The following is a 23,296-nucleotide window of genomic DNA, read 5'->3' on the forward strand; positions in this document are numbered from 1 at the left end:
AAAAAAGGTACATGTCGGTATTCTCTGGTAGATTCAGCCCACTCTAGGTGGGGAAGAGTCTACTGCCTTCAATCTACCCATATTAGTAATACATTTGCATTGTAATGCCACACCTGAGGAGGTGGGTAGGTGAGGTCGCACTACCACAGGTACGTAGAACGAGATCATCAAAAGATATTGTGAGTGTAAGGTGCAATCAAAAGGGAATAAACCCTTGATTCACCAAAGGAGGTTGCTTGAGCATGATGATAGTCGCTTGTAGGGGTATGGGATGGTCTGCATCAGAGTCACTGCAATGCAGTCCCAAGGACAGCCAGTCCATGAGAATGGTCCCCCTACAACACATCACTGAGATAACAAGAGGTGAATGTTGATAGGGATTTCCAGCATGACGCTTTAGAAATGTCAGTAATAGGAATCCCCTTAACCACTTCATGCCGGGGGCTCCGGTAACGGAGCCATAGGCCTTATATTTGGGGCCGGGGACTCCGAAATCGGAACTTTACTATAAAAAAAAAAGTTGCTGGGCGTTTCTTAAAAAGTTTAGGGCTGTCAGTTAAAAAGTTTAGGCCATCATTGGCCGGTGAATTGTGACTTTTTTTATAGCCGGGGTGACTGAACTTCTTTTATAGCCGGGGTGACCAAACTTATTTTATAGCCGAACTTATCAAAGCCTTGAATAAAAGTACGAGCTCCTGAGAGCTGCTGGGCCCTGCCAATCAATCCCTGTATTCTTTCAGCGCAGAGCACTGCAATTAGCGGAGGTAATCCGTGTATTGTTTTGCAGAGCGCATTTGTTCGCGCTGCCGGGCGCTCGCAGGGGATTATCGCTGCACTGCACCGAAGACAAAGCGCGGGCTGTGTGGGCTCATTATGCACCTGAGCCCCATGAATGACCCGGCCCGGGCGCTGCTGGCCCTTGCCACGTTGACTGACAGGGCACGGCCCTCGCTGCTTGAGAATAAAAATGCCGTGCAGTGTTCACGTGCGTTCATATTGGGTATCATGTTATTTAGAGTACAGACAACATGGCTGAAGTTATATCCGGAGAGTCCAGTTCTTCCAGCGAAAGCGAGTTTTATCTGAGTTCAGACGAAGTTTCTTTGTCTTTTTCATCACCGCCGTCACCTGCTCAAGTACAGTCAAGTACAGAAATTGACAGTGATGTACCCTTGGCGGTATATGCCAAGCGCGTCGACCAGCAGCAGTGCGGCACCGTTCCGGTGGACAGATGAAGACAGTACACTGCTGAAGTACGGCTTCACCGGTAATGGTGGTGCCGTCGATCCCCACCTGCATCGCAGCTTGACCTGCAGTGAAGCCTTTGAACTGTTTTTTGACGACGTTCTCTACAACAAGATAGTGCAAGAGAGCAACCGGTATGCCGTGCAGAGGCCCGCTACGACATCGGCGCACATGCGATCATGGACTGATCTGAACACTAGAGAACTGAAGGCCTTTCTGGGCCTTTGCATAATGACAGGCATTGCAAAGCACCCCACCCTTCATAGCTTCTGGTCCACTGACCCACTACTGACGATGAGCCTATTCCCGTCCGTCATGCCCCGAGATCGCTTCCTTGCCATCCTGCAGTCCCTGCACTTCAACGATAACACCGCCATGCCAGATGACTGCACCGACCGCCTCTTCAAAGTGCGCCCAGTCGTCGACCATCTTGCTCAGAAGTTTGCCACTGTCTACGTTCCTCAATGGGACATTTCCATCGACGACTCCCTGCTGAAGTTTTACGGGCGTCTCCGCTTCGCTACCTACAACCCCAGAAAGAGGGCCCGCTTCGGCATCAAGATGTACAAGTTGTGCCAGAGCACCGGGAGTGCCGCCGGGTACTGCTACAACTTCAAAATCTACACTGGCCAAAGTAAAGGAGACCTCCCAGCAACTACACAAGTGGTGATGGACCTGGTGAACGACCTAAGTGGTAAGGGCTACAACCTTGCCCTCGACCGGGCCTTCAGCAGTCCCGATTTGTTTCGACGACTTCACAACCAGAAGTTCAACATCGTCGGCACAGTCATGGGGAACAGAAAAGGGATGCCGAAAGACCTGCAGTTGGTCAAGCTGAAGCGGGGCAAAACAGCGTACCGGTCGGCCGACCTGGGTGTCAGCGGTTCTCTCCTGGCCATGGTGTGGCGAGACAAGCGCAACATCCGTATGCTCTCCACCATGCATACGGCAGACATCCGTGGCACCGGCAAGCAAGACAGGACAGGGCAGGAAAAGCAGAAACCGACCTGTGTCATCGAGTACAACGCCCTGATGGGGGGCGTTGACAAGAGCGACCAACTAGCGGCAAATCATCGAGCAACTCGTAAGTCCCTCAAGTGGTACAAGAAGCTCTTCTTCTACCTGCTCGACTTGACGCTGGTGAACACCTACGCCGTGTACCTGGCCGTTGGTCACCGCCTCTCCTTCCTCGACTACCGCTTGGGTCTTGTCCGTGAGCTGCTGTTCGACGAGCCCTTGCCCGAGTACCGCCCTCAGCACGATACTCCACTATTCACCAAATCCCGCTTTGTTGGCCAACACTTCCCCGTGGACTTTGAGAGGACCAGCTATGGTGACTTCCGCTACCGGCGGTGTGTCCTCTGCGCTTCCTGTGGTCTGCGAAAGAAGACGCACTTCGAGTGCGACACGTGCCACCAGCCCCTCTGCGTCGCCCCCTGCTTCAAGGAGTACCATACTGTCCACTAATTGACACTTTGAACATTTATTTTCATGGACATTTTCATTGACATTATATTTTGTGTTTTTCAAGTGTGTTTTGACTTGATGCCCCACTTATCTAGTCTAAAACAATATGTCATTTCTGGTGGTTTTACTAGGTGGTCATAGTTTCAACCTTTGAAAAATATGACAAAAAAGACAAAGTTTCTGGAACGTACTGCTTTGAGGATGTAGTATTTTCATCTCTTGAAAAAGTGGCACATTTCCTTGTAATGGTTTTACTAGGTGGTCATAGTTTCAGCCTGTGAAAAAAATGACAAAAAAGACAAAGTTTCTGGAACATACTGCTTTGAGGATGTAGTATTTTCATCTTTTGAAAAAGTGGCACATTTCCTTGTAATGGTTTTACTAGGTGGTCATGTTTTCAGCCTTTGAAAAAAATGACGAAAAAGACAAAGTTTCTGGAACGTACTGCTTTGAGGATGTAGTATTTTCATCTCTTGAAAAAGTGCACATTTCCTTGTAATGGTTTTACTAGGTGGTCATAGTTTCAACCTTTGAAAAAAATGACAAAAAAGACAAAGTTTCTGGAACGTACTGCTTTGAGGATGTAGTATTTTCATCTCTTGAAAAAGTGGCACATTTCCTTGTAATGGTTTTACTAGGTGGTCATAGTTTCAACCTTTGAAAAAAATGACAAAAAAGACAAAGTTTCTGGAACGTATTGCTTTGAGGATGTAGTATTTTCATCTCTTGAAAAAGTGGCACATTTCCTTGTAATGGTTTTACTAGTTGGTCATGTTTTCAGCCTTTGAAAAAAATGACAAAAAAGACAAAGTTTCTGGGAAGTACTGCTTTGAGGATGTTGTATTTTCATCTCTTGAAAAAGTGGCACATTTCCTTGTAATGGTTTTACTAGGTCATGTTTTCAACCTTTGAAAAGAATGACAAAAAAAGACAAAGTTTCTGGAAAGTACTTTTTATTCCTTGCACCGGTGTTTGATTTTTATTCGATTAGAAAGAGTTGAAATTTATTTTACTACTTTTATGAGTTCGACTACTTCAATGAGAAAAGAAAACACAAGAGAAATGACAAGAAGAAAATAAGAGAAAAAGAAGTTCTCTCCAATATTTGTCTGTGTGTATTTCTATGTGTACTTTATTTTATTGGTTTCTAAATTTTACTTGAAATTGTTATATGTAACGCACACAATGGGGGCTCTACACAGAGCTGGCGGCGTGGCCGCAAAACCTGAAGGGTCAATGGAGGTTGCTTGTGAGGGCTAGACTCGCCACGGGACACCCATTTTATGGGGTTTAGGCGTTCAGAAAAAAAGATATAAATTTTTGAAGATTTTTGAAAAACGAAATATGAAACAACCGCCCGGCAGCGCATGTAACGGTTAAAAAAAAGCACCTGGCAGCAAGTGGTTAAAATAAGCCCAGTAGGAGGACACAGCCTGGACGTTGTGGGCATGAATATGTTCGCATTGCTTGTCTGAGGTGGAAGGCCAATCTCTGCGAGCAAACTTATTAGCAGAGACAACCCACCTGACAATAATGTCCCTGAAGGCCGGGTAGTAAGGTCATGTAGTGGTAAAGAGAAGTTGAGAGGGAGATCTCTGATGTCCTTCATCCTTTCCATGCACCACTTTAGCGTGCAGACATTAAGGACGAGTGCAGGGACATAACGTCAGGGGGCTGGAAGGAAAGTGCCTGATTTTTGTGAGGAACCCTGTTATCGGAACAAATTAAACCCCAAGTGGTTCCCATCTAATGTTGCCATCTGATAAGGAGAGAGCTTTGAGTTTGCCCCTTCATAAAGTAACGATGGTAAGGAGGAACGCCAGCTTGATACTTAAGTGAATGAGAGAGGCCCGTCACGTGGGTTTGAACGAAGGGCCAGCCAAGTGTTGCAGAACATTCCCTAGGTTCCAGGACTAGGGTGAGTTTCTTAGATGGAGGGGGGGATTCAATGAACGTTTTCAGGAAGTCAGTTACGAATGGAGGAGGTGCCTTGGTCGGATCTGTAGCTTGCCCCTCACACCAGGAGTTGAAATGTTGCATGTGGCTGTTGTAGATCTTTCTCATGGACAAGAGATGGCCTCTGGCAACCAAGGTGGCAGTGTCTCGAGAAAGGCCTGCATCTTGGAACAATTTTTCCAGCAGGAGGTGAGACGGGTCCCGATGCAAGATTTGAGACATGGGTTGGAAGTGATGTCCGGACGAAATAACAGGATTAGGGAAAAGTCAACCAGTAGTCTGATGATAGGGGAAACCATGGTTGCCTCAGCCAGAATGGGGCAATCAAGAGGATGGGACAGTTGTCCTCAATGTCCTGTTATATCTTGGACAGTACGCAGGGGAAGAGTGACAGAGGAGGGAATGCGTATGCTAGAAGCCTTCCCAGGAGATCTGTCAGTTGCCTATGCTTGGGGATGTGGATGTCAAGTGCAGAAGGTTGGGAGTTGGGTGTTCAAGTGTGACGCAAAAATATCCACGTGAGGCCAGAAGTGTCTTGACTACCTCGGTTGAAGCATCCACTCAATAGGACAGACTGTGCCCCAAGAGAGTGTCCGGTCCCCTATGCTTGAGGATGTGGATATTAAGTTCAGAAGGTCGGGAGTAGGATTTTCAGGATGTGCCCCCAAGAGAGTGTGTCCACCAGGTTGTTCTCCAATGCGGCAATGTGTTCAACCCAGGAACCAACTGAGTGTCCTATGGTCAGTGATGAAGGTGCAAGGTGAGGAGGCACAGGTGAGGGGAGCATGTACCTCCCTCATGGTTGATGTATGCGACAGCTATTACGTTGTCTGATCAGACCAAGACCGTCTTGCTTTCTATGTATGGGCAGAAGTGTAGGAAGGCTTTGAAGATTGCCTGCAGTTCCCCGAGGTTGAATGTGGGAGCCTCGAAGGTCAGGGTCCCAGAGGCTGGAAGCTTGTTGTGAGTGAAGACAGGCCCCCCAGTCGATGTTCGAGGCATCTGTCATGATCACGTTGTGTCTCGGGGTTGCACAGGGGGAGGCCGAAAGTCAGGTGTCTCTCACTGACCACCAGGCCAAGTGTGGAAGAGCTAGGGCCGACATTAGGATCTGCAAGTGGAGGGGGTCCCTGCTTGGCTTGAAGTGAGTCAGGAGGAAGAGTTGGAGCGGCCTCGTGCGGAGACAACATCAGGAGATGAGGCCTACGAGGCCGGCTGTCAACCCCAGAAGGTAGTACAGCCATGCTCTGTTGTTCACCCGTCATTCTTGAAACATGGTGATGCACTGTACTAGGTCGTCTACATATAAGTGTATGATACTGTTGTGGAGATAGAGGATTGCTCCAAGGTAGGTCGACTTCTGGGATAGGGAAAGTCTGTATTTGTTGTGATTGATTAAGAACCCCAGATGAGATCTAAGGTCATATGTGGCTTCGGTGGCGGCAATAGTCTCGTTCTTGAAGTGGCCAACAATTATTTAGTTGTCGAGGTACCGGAAGGTGAAGATATTGGAATGACGGAGGTGTACTCCCCACGGCCTTTACCACTCTGGCGAACACTCTCAGAGAGGTGGAGAGACCGACGGGAACTTGTATATCTGATTCCTGTGTGAGAACCAGAGGAATTTGCGATCATCTGGATGGATAGGAATATGTAGGTGGGCCTTCAGGTCGATCAAAGATGCCTGTGCTGGGATGACGAGAGACTACATTATGGTGCAAAGAGTCTCCATCCAAAACCTCTTTGGTCAAATGAACTTGTTGAGGGATTGATGATCAGTCTCCACTTTCCTAGCTCCTTCTTCAGGTGAGGAAGAAAGCAGATATAAAGCCCTCCCTAGCGAGGCAAAGTGGGACCCGCAGGATGGCCTGTTTCTGAAGAAGGTTTGTTATCGCTGACTCCAAGGTTCACTGCCTGGCTTGGTCGGTTGGGATTGGAGTCAGTTGGAGCATCACATCAGATGGAAGGGGACTCATGAGCTCCAGCCTGTAGCCCTGTGCAAATGTGTCAAGGGCTATCCCTCCAAAGTTATCTGCCTGGATCTGGTAAGTGGCGGTCTGAAGGTCAGGCGTGATGCCTGTCGAAGTTGTTGGGAAGACAGTAGGGGTCTGCGCTGTCTTGGTTCCAGGCTAAAACCAAGGCCAGTCTTGTGTGGAGTCTTCGGTGGTAGGCAGAAGGAGGTCTTCGGGCTGGTCAATTTACTTAGCTTCAGTTTCTAGAGGATTCCCAAATTGGCCTGCTAAGAGATCTTTGCCAAACATGGGAAGATTCTTCAGTGCTGAGTCGACGGAGCCGTATGGGAAGTTTAGAGTCTCAATGAAGTTTTCTCTATGGGTGCACCTGGCGGGAAGAGAAATTCAGGTAAACTGCTCAAGGCTGATCAGTAGGGACACGTTAAGGTTACAAATGGGCAGAGCAGTGAGATCAGAAGAGATGCCCGAGCCCTCCTCGCATGCCCGGGTAGGAACTCTGTCAGGAGCAGTAGGAAGGCCATGCATTTGATGCCCGTCTGGGCCACCAGGTTCACATCCGAGAATGTGGACTCCATCTGGTTTGGGCTATCTTGGAGAAGGTGGCGAATTTGGAGGACTTGCGTCTATTTTGTCCTTTGTTGTGTCAGGAATAGCGGGCACAGAGAGGGAGGTTTTATAATCACTGGATGGAAAGTGATAGTAACTGCTACAATGAGTGCTGAAGAGACGCTAGCATTTCGCCTTAGGATTGTGTAAAAAAATGTCTGCAGACCGTACACGGATTTACGCGGAAAGCCGTCCATTGCTAAGGGCCAAGAAGTTCGCATACTCTGTGGCCTTATTCGTCCATGCGTAGTCAAGTCAATGCGGCTAGCGCGGTCGGTTGGCCTTATATTGTCATATATAATGCTTTACTAAATAATTCATGATGAGTTGCAGGCTGTATTATAATAATGCAAAGTCCGCGAACAAGTTGCATCGAAGTAATTCCCTGCAGAAAATGAAAATGACTCGTGAGCACATTTGACATGCAGTGTTTGCAATGTACGGTGTAAAAATATACCACTTAAATATTTGGGAACAGCCTCAAGCTGCAAAAGATAAAAAAAATAAAGCCCTCAACAGATCGTTTGGAAATTTCGAAAGGTTTATTCTGTGTGTTTCTTTTGTATGTTCCTACAATTTTGTTGTTGAATTCAGACTGGTTTTGTTTATATGGTAAAACTTACTTGTCTTTCGTGTTCGTGTTCCCAAAGACTCTGGAAGGTTAGGACATGCCGGCATCATTCTGCGCAGCTCTTCGTACGAACTCGTTTTCGGGACAGAATTTTTCGAAAATGATCCGGGCATTCTGATTGGATTAACTGTCTTCGTGGCATTTTCCATAAAGATCCGAAGGTTTCCTTCACCAGTGTTCCATGACGATCCGTTCACAGATGGCAAAGTTACATTTTGAAAAATACAAAGTAGTTTTTTGAAAGTAAAATGCCCATTCTTTGTCAGAGAACAAGATACAAATCTTTAATCGTTCATGGTTATTTTCATTTGGATTGCAAAGATTTATGATGTGAAACGGCCAATTAAAAGCGAAATGAAAAGGACAGGTTTTGGCGATTTGCCGAGTGTGGTTGGACACAGCGCACGGAGATGCCTCGTGGCATGCATGGTGCTATCTTGTATTGTGCGAGTCTGCATTCATGTACATGTACATACAGGGTATGTATAGCAGTTCATATACATGCGCCCTGTCACGAGTCGGGCAGCCACAGTGCTGCCTGCTGGTACCAGAATTTTGTCCTTTTAGAAGTACCATTCAGTGAGTTGATAATGTGAAGATTCTAAAGAGGGAAATCTGATAATGGTGAAATTGAAAGACAGAAATCTGGGGAGATTACATGTATCATTTCATCGTATTTATGTCAGAGATTCACCCCAAAATTTGAAGTCGTCCCCATATCATCGTTCTAATTTGTTGGTGTAAACCCTTGCTCAACGAGCTTCTTGTGCATGTGTACATGTTGATTTCTATTCTTCAAAATAAGAAAACATTTTGCCAAATTTGTTTAATTTGCAGCAGAAATGCCAGAAATATACCAGACAAGAGTGAACAAAAAAAACACCGTGATGGGAGAGCAGAGCAGAGGAAAATTCAAGAGTGGCTAAAACTCACCAGCCAGAAATAAATCAGACATGGAAACTCGTGTCCAGATTAATGCTGGATTGTGTCTGTATTGAGTGGTATATTTGCTGAAAAAATCCCTTAAAGAAATATTTGTATAATTCATTACAAGCCTTGAAACCAACAGAAATGAGTTGGGTGTTTATTATATAATTATTGACAAGTCTCATTTGTTTATTTCTGAAAATTGTTTATTTCTGTTGTCTATTAAAACCTTCAGAGATTGGTTTTGTGTGTGTTTTTTCATAAAATAGCTCTAATAATTTTTTGTGATAGTAAATCGATTGGAGCTTTTATCGGGGACCAATAATTCTTGTATGAAAACCTTCACATTGCAATGAACAAGTAATTAATGCTACCAAGTCCAAGATGAAAGCAACTCTCCCACATGTACATTAATGCTGGATTTTACATAGGGAATTGCCATTGGTGGCATGGGTACCGTAATAAGAAAATGCAACCCATAAAGGCCATATATGTTCATTTTGCCAAGCCATTTTGCCCTGTACCTGACGCGAAGTTTTCAAATTTTCAGCGTTATCAGAAAAACCACTGAACTGAAACTCCTGTTATCTTTTTTTGGTAGTGAAATCATTTTCTAAACTGGAGGCGAGTCAAACTGTCTAGGCCTTAGTGGCGCCAGTAATTACGCAGAACCTAATTTTGTGCCATGCACATTTTGTTTGGCCTTTTTTGTGGATAAACTGTATTCAGATCGGCAGCATAGCCATCGACAGCTAGGCCATGGCTCATTGCCAAGACAGGACAGTGGGAACTGGGCACCGGTGGCTTGCCACGTTTGCGTACATGTAGACCAATGAGACTTATCCAAGGGACTGGGCTGGAGGGGTTCATTTTCATTATTGGGCAACTGTTGTCAGGAACGTAAGCCAAGTGTGATCAAATGGCTGCTCAAACGGGCGGGGTTTCAAAGGTTGCCTTGCAACAGTATCGTCAAGGTAATTGTCAGCAATATGTTTAGGGCCTGTAATGCATACCAACATCCCCAAGGTATCTGAAACACACATTTAATTATTTTCTGGTCCCTAATCTTTCAGTTTCTTCTCATTTTCTGTGGGTTAACCAGTTACTCTTTATTATTCCCACAAAACAAGATTACCCCCTAAAAGTGATATTTCTGAACTCAGCTTTCAGCCATTGCTCATATGGCAACTCTCAACTTTCTTAGGCACTGACATGTATGACCATGTTTTCAACTGTGTTTTTTAGCACTCTGCTCTCAGATGAAAGTCCAAAGTCCCAGCGAAATGAACTTGGCAAAGGTTTACACAGTCTCACTACTGTTAGGGGCCGAACTGCCTGCTTTTTCAACAGATACTGCGAGGGCACTTTTAATGCTAAAGCTAGCCACTGTTCTGCACCAAGATTTGCATGCACGGATTTGTGAAATACTGCGCAGTGCATTCTTCCTTCGCGTTGTTGCTTTGTAGTCAGCTCCTGTGTGATCTGTACATGACAATCTGTACAGGACGAGTATTGGTATGGGAATAAGACCACATTGGAAGTATGCGCACCCCGCGAGGCCCACATTGTTGCAAAATAAAATTTTGCTCGCAGTCGTTGTTGGCTTCAAATCCCTGTGACTGTGGCAAAATCAGGTCTTCTACCCCAAGTCGCCAAGTATCACCAGTATAAGCAACAGTAACACCCAGACTGCAGAGCTTGACAAATTTGCTTTTATATATTCACTTATAAGCTTAAGGGGTAATGTAGGCCGTGAATTATGGTCAAATCGGACAACCTTAAATAACTTTAAGTGCAATTATTTTCAGAAAAACCTAACATTTACGGCTAAAGGAAATAATGACTAAAGAAATAAATACCTGTATAAGCCTACGGTGGAATTATAATAAAACCTACTGTACAAGAAACAAAACCACGCTTAAAATGAATTCAATGATAATTAAATGGGTCAGAAATGTCTGGATAGCGCAGTGTTAAAAAGATTCATCATAGTAGAAAGTAACGTTTTTTAATACCTGCATTATGCGGAAAGCTTCCGCCACTATACTATGGAAGGCCAGTGAAGTTCTACAATAAAAATTTTTTCCCTCCCCATTATTAAACATATTTTCCGACCCATATCATTCTTTCAAAGCTTAAGGGAAAAATTATGTCAATTTAAAACTCAATAAAATATAAAAAAGTGGTTTTCAACAACGCCAAAGCGAAAGAAACATAGGGTTTCATGAAAAAAAAGGGGGCTACCGACAAAGTATGAGTGGATACCGAGTCAAAAGAATGTTCAAGAGGGCCACATGAACTGCCCAGAAATGCCTGTGGTTTTATGAACCAAGAGCTCCCAACATATTGGCCACAAAGAGATCGGAACGGCGGTTAGTTAGTGACTAGTTTGCTGACTCAGCAGACCTGGAAAATTAGCATAACAAAGCCCATTGTTAGATGATGCAAATTTTGTCCACGAGCTACACGGAGTTCGTGGACAGTCAATTTTGACAAGAACCCTTAACCAGTCGGTCCATTGCATCAACTCAAGCATGGTCAAGCAGAAGCTCCAAGAAGATGGACATCCAGGGGTTGGTCCCTAACAGCTGCTGCTTGAATGAAGGATGATCCTGGGGTGTCCTGTTGTGGCATTGGGCAAAGGAGTCCCAAAACTTAGACCATCTCCCACTGGAGTATAGACAGAGGCAAGACTCGGACGGGGATAAACTACCTATTGAGAGGGGATCCTCCTCATAGGACAACTGATCCGCAGAGTCAGTTGTGTGCACATCCAGATCAGTGAAAGTCTCAGTCAGACATGGGGCATTGGTGCCATGTTGACTCCCAGTGACTGACGATTGATGCTGCTGTGATGTGATACAGGTTGATTCTCCAGTTCGGGGCAGAGGGGCAAGTACAGGTCCGGATACGTAGTGGCCGGATGGTGAAGAGGCTGGAGTTGTATGAGCATGGTCAAGGTTTCCAATATGGCACAGGGCGCTTCCCTAGTCAAAGAAGAATTGTCTTTATGCTTCCTCTCTTACTTTTCTTGGGAGGACAATCTGAAGAAGATTGGGTCTGTGACTTGTGTTTTTTACTGGATGAGGACTCAGACCCAGAAGGGTGTGTAAAGGTCGGATTGGTCGGAGCCATATCTACAGGTATGTTCCGTTGTGCGCGAGCATTGCCAGAATTTAGGACAGGCACAGTGGGCGAAGCAGTCCAGGGGGCAGTTGTAGCCGTTGCAGGCCTGGCCCCTGTTGCCATACAAGATATAGAATCCTTGTCGAGGCGGAAGCAGGTAGATGCCGTTGACCGCTTGGCCATAAAGACTTGATGACTGGCCATGGTGAGTGGGATGGGCGTGGTATTTTACCTGGAGCAGTGCTGTGAGACCACCCTGTCTGGTCAACGGTCAAAGAGCGATGAATGGGCCTATGAATGATGCAAGGAAGCACTGCTGATTTCCAGGCTGCAAAGGCTACGCGAATGGGCATGGTGAGCTGGTTAGGGGTGTTAGGATTGCCTGAGACAATGCCGTGAGACTTCCCGGACTAGGCAAAGGTCGCAGTATGGTGCCTGAGTTCACTGTAACTCCGATGCACAACTGCAAATCCCTTGGTCTTGCTCTAAGTACTGAATAGCGACTTGCTACACTCCAGTAGGCCTGTTGAAGAGTGTAAATTGGCCAGTATTAATTCAAGCTCATCGCTGGCAGTTAGGAACTTGGGGACTAGGCCTACTACCCAGCACGCCACATCAGACTGGAGCTTGAAGAGTTGGGGTCACCAGGTCGTGCCTCTTGACCGGGTTGATGGTATCGTTAGGTCGCACCCTCTACCGACTGTAATAAGCCGACGCACTGTCCTATTCCCATCGAATGTTAGCAACCAAAACTGCCGCACCACAATGTTCCTACGAATGCTAGCGATCCCTTACTCGCACCATGATGTGGACCGGCCGCTAACCAGAGACCTGTTACCCCCGCCACAAGTGCAACTAGGGGAGTGGGTGCCCCAAAATAAGTCTCCCGGTCTGTAAATGCGTAACCTAATATAATGCACATATAGAAGAAGATGCAAAAGAAAAAAGTTGTTGCCAGATGACATGCTGGACATACGGGTGGTTGTTCCATCGATAGAGGGCATTCTGGGTTAGGCCCACAAGCTGGACCTCTGGCACTGGTAGACCCCTGAGGGTCTAAAAGCTCCTATATCGTGTGAGCTTGAGCGAAGGTATGCATTTTTCAGAGCTGCTGATCAAAAACATTTACCGCAACCCTCTGACTCCAAAGTCCCTGCTTCTGTGTCAACTGTGCCCATCTCGTGCGCTCTCCATTTTCTCCCAAAGCCTCTCAGTATGCTGGCGGGAGTCTTAGATCACATGCTAAGCAGTGCGTAGTCTTGGATTCAAATGTTTTTAGCTGTGGTTTCAAGCAACAGCGGGTGCCGCACAATGCATACAGTGTTAGTTACAATTTAGCTTGTTGATAGAGGACATTTTCGTCCATTAACAATTTCGGTATCACATCCATGTATCACGTCCATCTCGCAGCTGATAACTTCTCTGTCATGATGAAGCCCAGTTCGAGTGTTATTTGGATTGTCTGTGGCAGGGCCTTGACTTTGTCCTTGAAAGTTGGGCCAACTGTAAGCCAGTCATCCAAAAACACCAAAAAGTGGAAATGTCTTTGACACAAGAATGCTGCAACCACCTTGGTGATTCTGATGAAGACCTAAGGGGTTGTGCACAGACCAAAAGTGTTTTGGCCTGGTGTGATAGTTGAGCAGTCAGAGGTTGATGATGCGTGTCACTCCCAAGACTTCTTCGGGGCAAGAAACAATGTCGAGGTGAAAGTGAGGGTAGTTCCTTAAGGGAGGACCACAATGGTATTTCTGGCCTTTGTGACTGGATAGGGCTGGCTGGACTGCAGACTGATGACCTTGTGGCATCAAACACCAGACCCTGCAATCTCACATGCACACAGATCAGACTGCATTGCTCACATGTGCTCCCTTAGGCTACTGAAGGCATGCAGGATTTCTTGAAAAGCAGTGCTGGTTGTGAATGGTTGATGGCCTGTCCCCAGGGAATTTGCAACTGATGAACTTTGCAGAGTAGTCTCGGTTGTTACAGTGAAAATATCACCCTTCGAGTACCAATCAGGCTTGGAGGGACTGGGAGATTTACACAGTTCATGGCTTGAGCTAACCACGGACCATTTACCCAGGGATGTGCAACCACAGGCAGCCCCAGTGCAAACACATGTGCGACTTTGGTTCCAAGCGTGTTACAGACTGTTATTACCCCCGCAGGCGCTCTCAACTTTTCAGAAGAAAACTGTGACCACATGACACGCGTTGTAGCATGCAGCATGTACAGTGCAGCTGTGGTTATGCCGAGACGACGCGCCGACGCAGTTTTGACGAATAAATCTTCTTCAGTAATCAATTTCAAGCAGAAACGAAGTTTTAATGAGGCAAAATTGCCCAATTTTGTGGTACACTTTTCTCAGAATGTATAGGATGAAATATCTTGAGCAACATATTTTTTTAGGAAGGGTGTACCCTGACTTAAAATATTACAAGCAAACAAAGTGGTAGACAGGAATATATGTTTTATTATTAGAGATAATCCAATTTAATTTCTGCTTTGATATTGTGCCGGCTGTAACACGCATTGAACCAGCTCTGAGCTTAAGTTGCACATCCCTGGGTAAATGGTCCGTGAGCTAACAGACTATGGCTTGTTTTGATGTGGTCCCTATTGTTGAGCACAGCAAGATTTGGTAACGTGTAACTCTGTACAGCTATAGCACACACATGGTGCATACCAAAGGCATTGTTAAATCAACTAGGGCGAGTCTTAGTGTATACACAGCCATTTGTGGGGAAATTGCAGTGGGTGCAGAGGGTGTAGCTTGGGTGACTTTTTCAGCAAGTGTCCTTGCTGATAAGCAAATGTAGGTAAACAGTAGTGAGTTTTTTTCTGTAATGGAATTGATAGTCCACCTTCTCTCTGAAGAAGATACTTCAGAAGTGTTTCCAAATTATAGATTTTAATAGTTCATAGTGCCAATTCACTTTTCCTAGTTGTGGGGCAGTTAAGCCAGTTCTGAATAAGGTCAGAACTTCTTTGCTGATTAAAAAAAGAAGCAAGAAACCATTTTTCAGCCAGAACTGGTCTAACAAGACACTTTCTGACAAAGCATTAAAATTCAGTTCACAGGGGGCCTATACCAATTTCGAGTAATTAACCTGATATGATGGCTTATAAAAACAGGCATGGATCAATCCCACGTAAAATGGATCATGTGGGTGAAGTTGGTAACAATATTTGCCCCCACATTACAGAATAAACTAGGCAACCATTATGTTCAGTCTTCAACAAACTTTCTAATATGGGAGAATCTAACTGTCATTTTGATTCAACAAAGTATGAAGAAAGTACACATTGTGAGTGAAGTCGTATCTGGTAATTTTTTTTGTAGATTTTTGGTGGTTTTAATGATGTTTAACAAACCGTCCAAGCTTGTCAAGTGAAAGGGCCAGTCAGAAATCTGGCCAAAATTTCTATTCTAGAAATAACATTTGTACAGCAAGAAGCTAGCATTTTACTTTTCGTAACAGAACTTGTCTGAAAATATAGTACTGGAAACAAAACAAAAATGTAGGTGTTTATTTCAAGTGAAACATAACTAGGAAAATCACTGAACAGTTTTACTAACAGTGATCTGTGGGTTGTATGTATATCAACAAAAGTGTGCACAACAAAAGTGCAAACTTTTGCTGATAAATGTCAGTTAAAACTTGTGTCTGAAAATATCATTACATACCAATTTGTAAACTAGAAAAGCAAAGCTTTTGTTTCATTGCTGTTGCTGTTTCATTAGAAACTAAATTTCTTTACCTCAAATTAGCTCAAATTACAAACGGCACTACTAAATTACATTGTGAATGCAAAATGAATGGCACTTTAAAGGTGTGCCCCCTCCCCATCACCCTATCCATCTCTTATATTACTCTATAACTCTGCCTGATACATGTACAATAATCCAACCCATCTCCTACTCTGACCCTCCATTCCATCATACCATCCATCTCTGACACTGCCCACATCCATCATCCGATCCATCACCTACTCCGCCCCCATCCAATCATCTCATCATCTCCATCCCATCATCTAATCCGTCATCCCATTCATCTCCAACTCTGCCCCCATCTCATCCCATCATCGTATCTACTCTTTCCCTTTAACCAATCATTCACACCTGTCTCCCTTTACATCTTTGTAATGGACATGTATGCACACAGTGTGTACAGTATTCACATATGGGTGTACATGTAGGCCTATGTGTAACACAATTAAAAACGTTAACATTTTGGAGCTTGCCTTCTTTATTGAACATGTATATGCATGTAAACAACACTTTGCAGCAATGATCCCACATAAAGATCTGATGCTAATAAACTCAAGATTAAAGTAAACAAGCACAAATGGCACTATACCCACAAGTAAAATCATTAACACTGGGCGGCCCGCCTGCCTGGCAGATGGACACACGCATGCCCGGCACGATGAATGGATGAAAAGAAAAACAGAAATTGATATTATATAGGGCCGCATTTGCTTCGCAGCTTGCCAAAAAAATGCATTATTCGTGTTGTAAAACGAATGCAAAAATCAACAATTTGAGCCTTGATTTCATTTAAACAACCATCTCCCACACTAAATCTTCAGACCCCAAACGCTTAGAGTAAAAAAGGCAATATTTCTCACCTACCCAACCTAATCTTTTCAATGTAACACAAAGTGCAATTGCTAGTTTGTTTTGCCTGAGAAAGACATCTTACCTCAATCTGGTCACGCTGCCGCTTGTTTTTGTCTTCTTGGAGTGCTATTCCACGCAGTGCTACTTGCAAAGCAGCACCGCCGCACAGAACAGGTCTTGTGTCCAACTGCCATGTCTCTGAGAAGATGCCAGCATTCGGTGATTTGAAGGCAAACGGGAACTTGAGGCTCTCACCTGGCAACAACACTCCACTGCTTGTGTTGAAGTAAAAGCGTTGCACTTTTGGAGACGCACATCCCTCAAATGAGTTCAGTTTTGGAATTTTCTGTTCAAGAGAACAATTGAATCAGATCAGTGTTTGTTTAGCATAGTGTTAAGTTCTTTGAATTAGTTTAAGTTGTAAAGCTCAACTTAGTATTGGGCCAAGACTAGATTTGCATTAGCTTTTTCTACGTTATAGCTCACACTACAATGACTGGTGAGCATAGCAGCATAACAGTAATGGTAGAAGGCACTTTCTGTAAGAATTGTAATCCAGTCTTGGATTACAATTGCATATGTCACAAATGGTGGTGAATGGTACACTGGCTACGTATGCATTTAGGGGAATTGGATGAATGCTTTTGATAGTATGGATGAGCCCTTTACAGCTTTTGAGGCAAGCTTAGCAAAATAACTAGTGGTGTTCAACTAAATAATATAAAATTTTCTTGGCTCAAACATGGTTAAATGGACAGCAAAAACAAATTTTAATGTGAAATCATTTAAGGTCACACTATTGTAAAACATACCACACATATCAGACAACCAGCGATAGTCCGTTCTATATTCGTGCCATTCCTCCCCCCCCCAAAAAAATGCATTATCCAAAGTGATGTAGACAGCTTTTTGTACATGGGATCAGGGAATTGGACCTTGCACATCCAACCAAGGCAAATGAGCCATCATATCAGACACAATCAACACCCATGTAGTACTATGGCAAACCATACGGAAAGTTGGGCATAAAGACATTCATCCCTTTTTCATTTAACAACTTTATTTTTATTTTCCATTTCTCTCCTACGTATACATAGGAGTACATCCAAGAGCACATTTTTTCTCACTTCTGTATTACACTGAGTTTCGTATGAATTTATTTAGACACATAAACAATATTAATAAGGAATACTATGTATTTTAATTTACATGTACTTTTTACCCCAGTCTAGGATTGGATGAGCTGGCCTCTCGGCCACAGTTAATTCACTTTTGTTTATCCTGGCCATCTTAGATTGGTTTGTCCTTGTGTCGCTGTTTCCCCTTCCTTTCCCCTATTTTCAAATGTTATTAATTTATTCATTATTCAAATGAATAATTCATTGTGTACATATTACAACAAATATTCTGTTGTGTTTTTTGCGTTGGCCAAATAAATAATAATAAAAATAATGATGACTGTACTGCACTGCTAAACCTGCCCGAACAAACAAACTGTGTACATTGCATTGAACTTCCTACTAGTACATTCACTGTACATTACCAGGAATAGGCACACAACTCAGGCCTGCTAATGGCATGGGTCTACATGCTATAAAATTGTGGGTATTGGATTTGCAGGCAACAGAGGCTACTGATTAGACCATTTGGGGGGATTTTATTTATTCTGGTTGTACACTGTGTTATCAAAAGGGTGAATTAAATGCTTTCACAGTGACATTTAGTTGAATAATAAATGGGTGGTACTGTGTGTATGTTAGGTCGTATGGTAAACAGGGTGATACTGTATTCTTTTGGATTGCAAACCTCCGCCTTTCTCACACTTTCTCATAAATTTTTAATTTTTCTGAACAAAAACTGCCATGAATTTGCATGAACTTTTATTTCTCTGCTGTTATTTTTTACTCTCAGGTTCCCAAAATGAAACGTTTTACCTCAGTTTCAATTTAAGATCGCCAACACATGAATACAGTCTATTCGTTCGTCAGAAACAGCACACCTTTTAAGTTTATTGCCACGACAGTGCATTAGTAGACATCTCCTTTTACACATTTTCAGCCACAGAACTATTTCGGCAAGTTATGGGAATTTCTTTGCTCTAATTTGACCAGTAAACATACATCAGCCAAGTCCTTCTCTTCCAAAATCTTACTACAACCGTATCAAAAAAATAAAATCAAAGACACTCTCAAATTATTTAAATGACTTACCTTCCAGTCATAGTAAATGGTAGTAGTGCCTTTGTTGACAAGATTCAAATATGAGGTGATCGGTTCGCCAGCGTACACTTCAAATGTGACTCTAGCTACATGGGCTGTAAACCCTTTGTTACTGTGGCTATCACCACTCCAAGATGCTGTAAAACTATGAAGTTGTAAACATGGACCAGTTTGTTCTTCAGTTACATCATTACGAACTGTAGTTTTACTTCTGTAAAATCAAACATAAAAATAATTTCTGTTATCAGTACAAACTATTCCACAAAAGGATTACAATGTACTTTAATCAGAATTATACAGAATTAGGAAGTCTCAAAGCATTAAGACACTGGCTAACTAGGCCAACAGCGCGATAAGTAAATAAACCGTAAGCATACAGTTACTGTTGCTTCTACCTGAGTAACAGAACTACGTATCACTTTTATTATACATAAACAGGAACAGAAAGTTACTGAAAAAATAAGTGGCTTACATATTAGGCTTCAGACTTGTCATCTCAGGAATCTTTGCATCTTCAGATGTATGTTTATCCATTTGGTTTGCATATGGATTATTCCTTCCAATAATCTGCAACTTGCTGAGGTCCTACCAAGGTGAAACATAAGAACGGTGACAGAAAACAGATCTACATACACCAACAGGATAGCTTTAAATGTTTTAAAAGTTTACTTGCAAATAAATAAGCACACATCTTTATACAGTTTAACTGACAACTTTCAGAAGCATGGAAGACATAATACATTTATTTAAAACAGACTTTGTCAACATCGCCTGATTCAGTGGCGAACTGACGCAAACACCCTCTCTTTTACCACAAACAATCTACCATCTTTTGTAGTTCTAAATTACTTAGAGAACTAATAACTTTCTTACTTTAACCAATAAATACTTCTGGTTTAAAATGTATAGTCAGTGAATGAAATACAAGTGAACAGCACTGTAGCAAATTACATGTACATGTACATGCAACATATTAATAAAAGAACCAGGAAATAGAAATATTTTAAGAAATTTTACTAAAAAGCCTTGAAACCGTATCTGTGGGTTTCAATTAACTTTATTTAAAATTTTTGTTTTGTAATTTTAACCCATTTTTTGATGCTTTTTTGTTTTTACGCTAATGTATATTTGTATATTCATGAGCAGAACTATGGTGTCATCCAAGGCACTGAATCTCAATGTTGCACTGATTTGTGCACAGAAAAATTCTAGATTTTGTAACCACTGCTATGGCAGATTTTATTTTCTTTGGCAATTTATTGCTGTGTAAGTATATGGCAATAATCCAGCAAAAATCCTTTTCACAGAAATGTTACCAGATAGCAAATTTGGGATTCACAATTTGAACATGAAAATGCAACCTGAACCATGTCTTCCTGGATTTACATCAAAGCAAAAGTGCCTCACTTGTCCAGAAATACTTGGTCAATTTTTAACGTTTGAAAAAGTACACCGTTCAGTTCATGTAACTCAAAAAGATGTCAAACAGTCTTCATACATGGAAGAAGAGTAAAGAGATACGCAAAAAGTGATTCTAAGAAAAATTCATTTCCTGGTTCCTTTAAATTTGTGTGATACAGAGTTACAGGAATCAAGTCAAGACTTAGACTTAGGTCCACTTTTTTCACGTTAATGTGGACATCCCATTGGGGCTATATGTTCCAGAGTCAATAAAAGAAAAAATTTGCCAAGGTGCATATGTTGATTTTGCGCTGCTGTTTGATTCCACTACCGCAATCATAGCTAAGGCTGGTGTGGTCTCTCTAAATTTGTCAATGGTTCTGGACAGAGACAAGTTGGTTGTGCGTAAACCGCGTACTGCGCGGCACAAAATTGAGCCATTAGACAAGTGGCAGTCTGCCTTTCACACCTCTATGGCAATTCACTTGACCAAGTATTCTTCATGCTGCCTCGAGCTGCTTAAATATATTGAAATAGTCAGACTTTGGTTGGTGAATGTTTGACCAGTAGTTTTGCCAGAAACAACAGCTTGAGCCAAGATGCTCTTGGGGGAACCTGGATTTTGAGCTTTGGCTCACTGTTGCAGACCTCCCAACATTTGAATTCCAAAATAGTCCCAAGTCAGTCGCGCATCCAATGCAAATGGTCAATTTGCATGAAATGCTGAAATAACACGTTACTACATGTACTTTGATAATACTGTGATAGATTGTGTTCCACTGAGAATTCTGTTGTTTACACCTCGGCATTTATCTCATGAATGCTGTTAATTTGGGCACATCACGCACAGAACTCGGCACACTTACGATGTTTCTGTGAGCTAACAATATGCTTTGCACATGCACAGTCCCCGCTTCCACCGTGGCCATCATAAAATCCACAGAACAAACGCTGCTATGTGCATAACTCTCCCCTAATCACGATGGTCCAATACACGGCCCTTCCCCCTACTATCTTGGTATATGTCGCTGTTGTTAATACTGTCATTTTTTTCCATTGCTTTCGACATTTTATATTATGATTTTCATTGAAAGCAATCACAACACATGCCATTGTCAGTTGTTGACATCAGTTGCACGAAAGTCCTGCTTGGCTAGTACATTAATGGTTCCTTTACACATGCAATATATCTGAAGTGTAAGCAGTGCAGGAGCCAGTGACAGTGTGAAAATAAACTTTCACAAGTCTTCGAAATATTTTGCCTTTTTTGTGCTGTTTTAACCAATTTGCGCCAGGATGCGGCAAGACACGCCGTAAAAATTGAGATCCTCAGCCCCGCTTTTCAGCTATTATTCTTGGCCCACGCTCGAGCGAACACGATGAGAGAAGGCAGACCCTGGCTCTTGTATATATGGTCATTGGCCTTTGTGTGAAGCCCAGAAATGAAAAGACCAATTTGCATCATAATCACCAGCTTCACAATAGTCCCACTTTGAAAAGAGGCAACAGGAATGTGGAAGCATGAGTAGAGCCGCATGCCACCGAACAATCAGCCTTTTCACTGTGTAATTCAAAGCGTGCATAGCACGCAGGTCCACAAACCAAGAATTTGCGGTTTGGCAGGTGACCTTCGTGACCAAGCGAGGCTGGAATTCTTGGAGTCAGCTTTCGGAAAGAAATTCCCGGCGATAAGGGGTTAAATGGAATAATCAATTACAAGTTTGTTGTCAATAATAAAAAGAATACTAGTAAAACTGATTACAAAAGCATGCTTGAATCGTTTGGAATGATATATTAAAAAAGATTTTTAAAAAAAATTTAAACACTACTGCACGCAACACATTGCAAACACGTGTGTAAACACGGTCATGACAAGTATAAATGCCAAGAATGTCGCCCCGTTGGCATAGAAAAGTGGTATTAGTCTTGAATAAATAATATATTATAAAGTAGTATATCAAAAGGATGAGTAAAATATTAATACCACACAAAACAGCCTCAAGCAATACATAAAAGACTTTAATGTAAACTTATCCCCCAGCCAGAAATAGTGTCACAAAATGTTATTTTAAAAAAGACTATATTAAAGCGATTCGAGGTCACCTCAAAAAATTACACAAACATCACGCGTCGCAAAAAAAAAGATCTCAAACGTATCGTTGAATCACAAAATTAAAAGTCAAATCTAAAGGACAATGCGGTAAAAAGACAAGATCTGATTATATACATGCGATCAAATCTCATATAGATTACGGTACATTTGATCAGGTCGATGTGCAAGAAACTGCTAGATTTAAAAAACACAATATAAACTTTGAATTAAAACCCAAAAACATGATAGTTGACGTTATGACTTTTTCTAACTATTATGGTAATATCATTCATGACAAAATCATATCAGTGTGGAAAAAGATTGGCAAACATCAAATTAAACTTCAAAAAGTGATGTCAGTTGACTTCATTAACAAAAATTGTGATCCTGATGACGATCGGGATAAAAGTGTTACACATTCAATACTCAATATGACGTTGTATCACGTACCGCGTCGCTCAATCAAATTACACTTGAACATAGAGATAACTTTATCGAACAGATCGAACTGTTTGTAAATAAAAGTTCTATAGATGTGTTTTTAACCCCTTCACGGCGGGATTATTTTGACCACGACTGCTGGGCTATGGTATGCCATGAATGGAGGGCTTTGTCCAGCAGCAGGCCCCATTGAACCAGCAACTGCATGGTGAATAGACTGTAAGTGTGGTATGCACTAATCTTCAAACAACAGTGTGATAGTAGCAGTCCTCCGAAGTGAAGGGTAAGGGGACATCGAACTCAACAAATTTGTTGAAGCCAAAAAAGCCATGATTAACCACTACCAGCCGGGGACTCCGAAATTGGAGCCGTATGGTTTATATGTGTGGCCGGGGTCTCCGAACTCGGACAAAGGAAACATGGCCCTGTAACAAAAGACCGTACTCCGAACAAAAGACCAGGCTGCTGGGCATTACCGGCATTTTTCACTCTCAAAAGTGGTGATAATCCAGCGTTATTTTGAAACTGTATACCAGGGTTTGGGGCATTTAGAGCAAGCGGATTACCACTGGGGACAGAAGCTCT

At 42.9% G+C, this 23,296-nt stretch overlaps 1 protein-coding gene across 9 annotated transcripts in view; it reads right to left on the reverse strand.

The window, feature by feature from the left end:
- LOC110980156 (MYCBP-associated protein-like) overlaps positions 1–23,296 on the reverse strand; it is a 287,473-nt gene that overhangs the window by 117,549 nt on the left and 146,628 nt on the right. For all 9 annotated transcript variants that reach the window (XM_087139862.1, XM_087139860.1, XM_087139861.1 and 6 more), the window contains 3 exons: positions 19,250–19,362; positions 18,769–18,988; positions 16,641–16,904 (listed from right to left, as the gene is read on the reverse strand). In XM_087139862.1, the coding sequence (XP_086995988.1) occupies positions 16,641–16,904; positions 18,769–18,988; positions 19,250–19,362 (597 nt within the window). The remainder of the gene's footprint in view (positions 1–16,640; positions 16,905–18,768; positions 18,989–19,249; positions 19,363–23,296) is intronic.

The sequence above is a fragment of the Acanthaster planci genome, linkage group LG08, assembly GCF_054643075.1.
Source record: "Acanthaster planci isolate LZ-2023a linkage group LG08, COTS_SCS, whole genome shotgun sequence".
In the NCBI taxonomy this organism is placed as follows: Eukaryota; Metazoa; Echinodermata; class Asteroidea; order Valvatida; family Acanthasteridae; genus Acanthaster; species Acanthaster planci.